This window comes from Ornithorhynchus anatinus, chromosome 17, assembly GCF_004115215.2.
Source record: "Ornithorhynchus anatinus isolate Pmale09 chromosome 17, mOrnAna1.pri.v4, whole genome shotgun sequence".
Taxonomy (NCBI): domain Eukaryota; kingdom Metazoa; phylum Chordata; class Mammalia; order Monotremata; family Ornithorhynchidae; genus Ornithorhynchus; species Ornithorhynchus anatinus.
In genome coordinates, this window is record NC_041744.1 from 33,060,091 (window position 1) to 33,066,037 (window position 5,947).

Consider the following 5,947-nt stretch of genomic DNA (forward strand, 5'->3'; position numbering starts at 1 on the left):
TCCTCCTCCTCCTCCTCCTCCTCCTCCTCCTCCTCCTCCTCCTCCTCCTCCTCCTCCTCCTCCTCCTCCTCCTCCTCCTCCCTCCTCCTCCTCCTCCTCCTCCTCCTCCTCCTCCTCCTCCTCCTCTCCTCCTCCTCCTCTCCTCCCTCCTCCTCCTCCTCTCCTCCTCCTCCTCCCTCCTCCTCCTCCCCTCCTCCTCCTCCTCCTCCTCCTCCCTCCTCCTCCTCCTCCTCCTCCTCCTCCTCCTCTCCTCCTCCTCCTCCTCCTCCTCCTCCTCCTCCTCCTCCTCCTCCTCCTCCTCCTCCTCCTCCTCCTCCTCCTCCTCTCCTCCTCCTCCTCCTCCTCCTCCTCCTCCTCCTCCTCCTCCTCCTCCTCCTCTCCTCCTCCTCCTCCTCCTCCTCCTCTCCTCCTCCTCCCCTCCTCCTCCCCCTCCTCTCTCTCCTCCTCCTCTCCTCTCCTCCTCCTCCTCCTCCCCTCCTCCCCTCCTCCTCCTCCTCCTCCTCCTCCTCCTCCTCCTCCTCCTCCTCCTCCTCTCCTCCTCCTCCTCCTCCTCCTCCTCCTCCTCCTCCTCCTCCTCCTCCTCCTCCTCCTCCTCCTCCTCCTCCCTCTCCTCTCCTCCTCCTCCCTTCCTCTTCTCTTCTTCTTCTTCCTCCTCCAAAAACTGAAACTCTACCATTTCTTCTTTGTCATACAGATTCACTTGTTTGATATTGACATTCCCGGAAAGATTCACTTCCAAGAGTCAGAAACACTGAGCCCCGGAGACAGTTTCTCTACGTTTGATACGCGTACGTACTGGGGCCACCTGGAGTTCTTCCTGCTCCCCAGGGTCAGGGTGTGGTAGCAGTGCCGCTCGGGTTTCTACACACCCTCTCCACCCGCTTGGAAGGGGGACGGGGAGCTGTCGATGACACTGGGATTGATTGATTCAAAAGTATTCTGAATGCTGAAATACTTTGAGCGACATTTGACTTCTTTTACTTCCCGTGTAGCCGGGGGTTGAGGTGGGCCGTTCAGAAACACTGGAAAGCGGCTAGTCGGTGTGTCGGCAGAGCCGCCCTAGTCAGGGAGGGACGGGCAGATCTTGGTTTCTCCTGCTGGGTCTTGGGGCCTAACAGTTTGTGCATTTTCTGTCCGTGCAACAGCTTACTGCAAAGTGGGCCTGGGGATCTGCTACGACCTCCGCTTTGCCGAACTCGCTCAGATCTACACCCAGAGAGGTGAGTGCCGAATTGTCCATTCCAAGGGCTTAGTCCGGTGCTCTGCACATAGTAAACGCTCAATAAATACTGTTCAGTGAATTAGCCATAATTAATACCACATAATTAATACCATAATTAATTAAATTCCTCTGTGTGGGCTCTGGCCGGGGAAAGGACTTGAAGGGGGCTCACTCACTGTCTGGCCCACAGAGGGCAGACATGTCCAGGACAGGGTGGGAGAAGACTCTGATGAGACAGACGGCTCCCGCTCTCTTCAGAAATGACATGATTTTCCTCTTAGTCCCAGTTAATTAATGTTGGTATTTGTTAAGCACTTACTATGTGCAGAGCAGTGTTCTAAGCACTGGGGTAGATACAGGGTAATCAGGTAATGAGGCTCACAGTCTTCATCCACATTTCACAGATGAGGTAACTGAGGAGAAGTGAACAGAGAAGTGAAGTGATTTGCCCAGTCGCACAGCTGACAAGTGGCAGAGTGTAAGGATCGGGGCAGGAGAGCAGCAACAGGACAGAGGATGGAGGGGGCCGATTGTCTTGGACAGAGACCACATCCAACCTGATTTGCTTGTATCCACCCCCAACGCTTAGAGTTGTACATAGTAAGCAAGCGCTTAACGAAGACAGTAATTATTATTATTCCTCTTTGGCTCAGGATGCCAGCTGTTGGTATACCCAAGCGCTTTTAACATGACGACGGGACCCGCCCACTGGGAGCTGCTGCAGCGGGGCCGGTAAGGACTGGGCCGTTTGCGGGTGGGCGACCCTCACGCCCACCTGAGGGTGGAGGAGGTACCATTGGAGGGTCGCACTGTGGGCCTTGCCGGTGAGCTCACTCTCTCTCACTTAGAGACCACCAGATAGCCCCAGCCGACCTCGCTGCTGACTTGCATAACTGTTCACAGAGAACCGCTGCTTTTGATTGAAATCCTGGCCGCTCTCTGCTCAATCAATCAGTGGTATTTTTGGAACAGTTACTGTGTGCGGAGGACTGTACTAAATGCTTGGGAGAGTACAACAGAATTAGAGTGCTCAGTGCAGTGGTAGTCAGGCGATGAAGGTATTTAATTGTGCAAAAACAGAATATTCTCTTGGTGAACGGTAAGCTTGTTTTGGGCAGGGAACGTGCCTCTAATTATTATATTGTACTCTCCCAAACAAGTGCTTAGTACAGTGTTTTGCACACAGTAAATGATTGTGACCTGGTTCCTTGGTGTCCATGTATATTAATAATAATGTTGGTATTAAGCACTTACTATGTGCAGAGCACTGTTCTAAGCGCTGGGGTGTAAAGGGTAATTAGCTTGTCCCACATTTGGCTCACAGTCTTAATCCCCATTTTACAGATGAGGTAACTGAGGCACCGAGAAGTTAAGTGACTTGCCCACAGTCACACAGCTGACAAGTGGCAGAGCGGGGATTCAAACCCATGACCTCTGACTCCCAATCCCATGCTCTTTCCACTGTGCCATGCTGCTCTTTACCATCTCGAAAGTACAGTGTTGTGCAAATGCTATTACTACTACAACATTTGGGATTCTTAAGGCAGTCAACTTTACCTTGTTTCCATCTCCAAAGAGACTCCTCTGAGCTTAGATGGGTGTGTGCGGTGCTGAAAGAGAGTTGGAAGATGTCTTGACTTTCTCTGTCATGCTTGCTCCCCCCCCCCCCCCCACCTCCCCCAAAATGCAGGGCAGTTGACAACCAGCTGTACGTGGCCACAGCCTCCCCTGCTCGAGATGAAAAAGCCTCTTACGTGGCGTGGGGACACAGCACGGTGGTAGGCCCCTGGTAAGTGGAGACAAGCCGGGGGAAGGGGTGTCTGGTGCGGTGTGTACGTTAGCCCCAAGCTCAGCGGGGAGGGAAGAGGGTGGAGGGGGCAGGCTTCGCCGCCCTTCTGGTGACACACCAGGACCAGACCAGGGGAGCAGCGGCGGTTTCCCTCCTGGCTCCGCTGGCTGGCGACTGAGCCCGTGCTCTCCTTAGAGTGTGATCTCAGATCCCTGCTGGACCACCATTGTCGGTGCCCCACCCTGCTACCTCCGGCCCGGTCCCAGTCCCCAGTCCCGGCCCAAGAAGGAAGGAAGGGAAGCCACTAATAAGCTTCGTCTTTCGTAAACTTTATTCAAATTCTGGAGTGCCAGAGCCAAAACTCACCAGTGCTTATTTATTAACCGAGATACTGCCCGTACCTTCCAGGTTGATCAGTAAGCGGTCGCCTTATCGGAAGAAACAAAATCCAAAGCCCCTAAACCCTATTTTTTCCTCTGATGGGATCATTACCTAGGGCAGGTGCAGTCTAGTTTTGAACCTTCTTTTGAGTCCCAGGAAGGCGGCTGGGGAGGAGATACGAGAGTTGCTTTCTCTTTCGGCCAAGCGCGGCTTCCTTCCATCTCAGGAGTCTGGCCCCAACCATCTACTGCGTGAGGCACTAGTGCAAGGAAAGTCATTTGCCGGAGGTCCCAAAGCCACCACCCACTGCTACCCCACTACTCTATTTCTAAAAGGCTCACACGTTGATTTGTTTGCAGGGGAGATGTCCTAGCCAAAGCTGGCCCAGAGGAAACGATCATACACACAGACATAGGTGAGACTTGCCTTTACTAGCTCAGCTCTCTCTGCGGGACAGGGCCCCTGCAGTGCACTCACAGCACTGAGAGAGTGCAGATTTAACTCCCTTGGGCCAGCTGTGAATGCAGCAGCCTCTGTCCTGTCCCCGGACCCCCCCCCCCCCCCGACCTCCCCGCGACTACCATTTAGCATAATTTAGTCTTCCTTGCTCCTTTACAGATCTCAAAAAGGTGGCTGACATCCGCCAGCAGATACCCATTCTTAGCCAGCGGCGCCCTGATCTCTATGCCAAAGAAGCAAAAAAGTTTTGAGCAGGTCTCTCCCAGTCAGGAAGGAAGTGTGATGCTGAGCAATTTTTCTGGTCTGCTGGTATATCTTTGTTTTTCTCCTCCCACCTTTAACATTGCCCCCGAGCCCAAAGTAGCAGTCAGTATTTACTCCCAACCCAGCACCAAGATTCCTTCCTCTCCCATCGCTAGACAGTGGGACTACACCCCGGAGGCGTGGTGACTCGAGCCCAGTGGGATCCAAAAACCGGAATTATTATTTTGAAGGGCCTTAAGCTAAATGAGCCTCGTGGTATGGCCAACTTGTCTTCCATCCTCCCTCCCTGTATCCTAACAAGGTCAGTGAGTTAGACTCCACCATTTCGGTCTGGTTGCCTGCACGGTTTGAGCTAAGGAAGCCTTGTGCCATAAACGGGAAAGTTCCTCTGGTCCAAATGTGAGCAAGAGACTTCAGCTCTTATCCTTCCTCATGCCACCATGTCTTTCTCAGGGAAAGCAGGAGGAAGAAGAAAGCGGTTCCACCTTTCTTCCCTTGCCTGAGACTTGATTCCAGATCCTCTATTAGCCGTGGAGTCCAATGCCCTTGAGAGGGGAAGCTGGGCTGGGCACAGGGAGCCACAGCCCAGACTAGGGAAGTGAGCAGATCAAGCCCTGTGCTGCTTTCGTTAACGCTGAGGCAGGCAACCCAAGGGGCTTCCTCACACATCATTCTTCCACTTGGAATCAGGCCAAGTTGAGGGAGAAAAGAAAGACGTGAAATTATTAAGGCCGTCTCAACTCTTTTCCTTTCCTGTGTGGGATTACTGCTAACTCTTGTCACCCCCTCACAATCACAAGAGCAAAAGTTCTTTAAAGAAATGGTTGCCACGTTCTGATTTCTCTAACAGCCTATGCTGTGGGCCCAGGTTCCATTCAGGACGTATCCCCAGAGCCCAGCTGATCGGTTCAGCACACAAAGCAATGCTACAGTGGGCTGATGGTCAGCTGCTCAGTTCAAAATTGTGGGGAAATCAGTCACTGAGCACTTACTGAATGCTCGGGAGAGGACGGAACAACCAAATAACATCCATGATGTCTTCTCCAAACATTCAGATGCCATCACTAAACAGTCCTTGGGGAAGGAGAGATGTCAAAAATCATTCGGGGGGTGGGGTGGGTGATTGTTCTGTTTCTGTCCCAGCTCAGTGAGAGTTTGTGTGGATAAAAACTGCAGAGGTGAAAGGCCTTAAATGTAAAATTGAAGGACTACTGCAAAGAAAAGCTACTTCTCTCCCTCCTGGTTTTTTGCAGAGCACCTTTGACTAACTCAGCCCCGAGTCTACTTTCTCCTCTGGTAACCGACTAATTCAGCAAGGAGGAGTGGACCAGGGAGTGGTTAGGTTAAGATGCCTGCATTGCTTGTTCTTTCCTTAAATTAATGAATTAAAATAATTATTTAAATTAATAAATTAATTGAGTAATGGAAGAGGGGGAAGGTTATTAAGCTGCATTGTCTGCTACAAGCATAGGGTTTCCCTCAATAAATGCTGATGTCTGATCATTTTGCCTTTTTGTCTCATTCAGCTAAATACCCACACTCTTGGAACGATTCCACACTTGGGTGTTTTTGGGTTTTTTTGGCTCTGGGCACCGAGGACCCCTCTCCTTTCAATCTCATTCTTCCCAAGGCAAGTCGTGCCCAGGTTTCCATGCTCCTAACTTTGCTGAGGGACTGAGAAAAGTCAGGTGCCCACTGGGGTGGCCTAACGTCTCTACTGCTACCCAGTCTCCTTCCCTCGACACCAAAGGTTAGACCCCGGAGTACAGTGACCCAGTCTAATGAAAATAGCTCCTGGGCCACGGGGACAAACAACGGCTCACAACGTGCAA

General features: G+C 52.0%; 1 protein-coding gene across 1 annotated transcript in view; it reads left to right on the forward strand.

Moving 5' to 3' along the window:
• Positions 1-5,618, forward strand: part of NIT2 (nitrilase family member 2) — a 13,984-nt gene extending 8,366 nt beyond the window's left edge. The window contains exons 5-10 of the mRNA XM_029082344.1: positions 695-788; positions 1,146-1,220; positions 1,876-1,954; positions 2,913-3,011; positions 3,752-3,807; positions 4,011-5,618. Coding sequence (XP_028938177.1) covers positions 695-788; positions 1,146-1,220; positions 1,876-1,954; positions 2,913-3,011; positions 3,752-3,807; positions 4,011-4,102 — 495 coding nt within the window. The 3' untranslated portion in view covers positions 4,103-5,618. The remainder of the gene's footprint in view (positions 1-694; positions 789-1,145; positions 1,221-1,875; positions 1,955-2,912; positions 3,012-3,751; positions 3,808-4,010) is intronic.
• Positions 5,619-5,947: the final 329 nt, after the last annotated feature.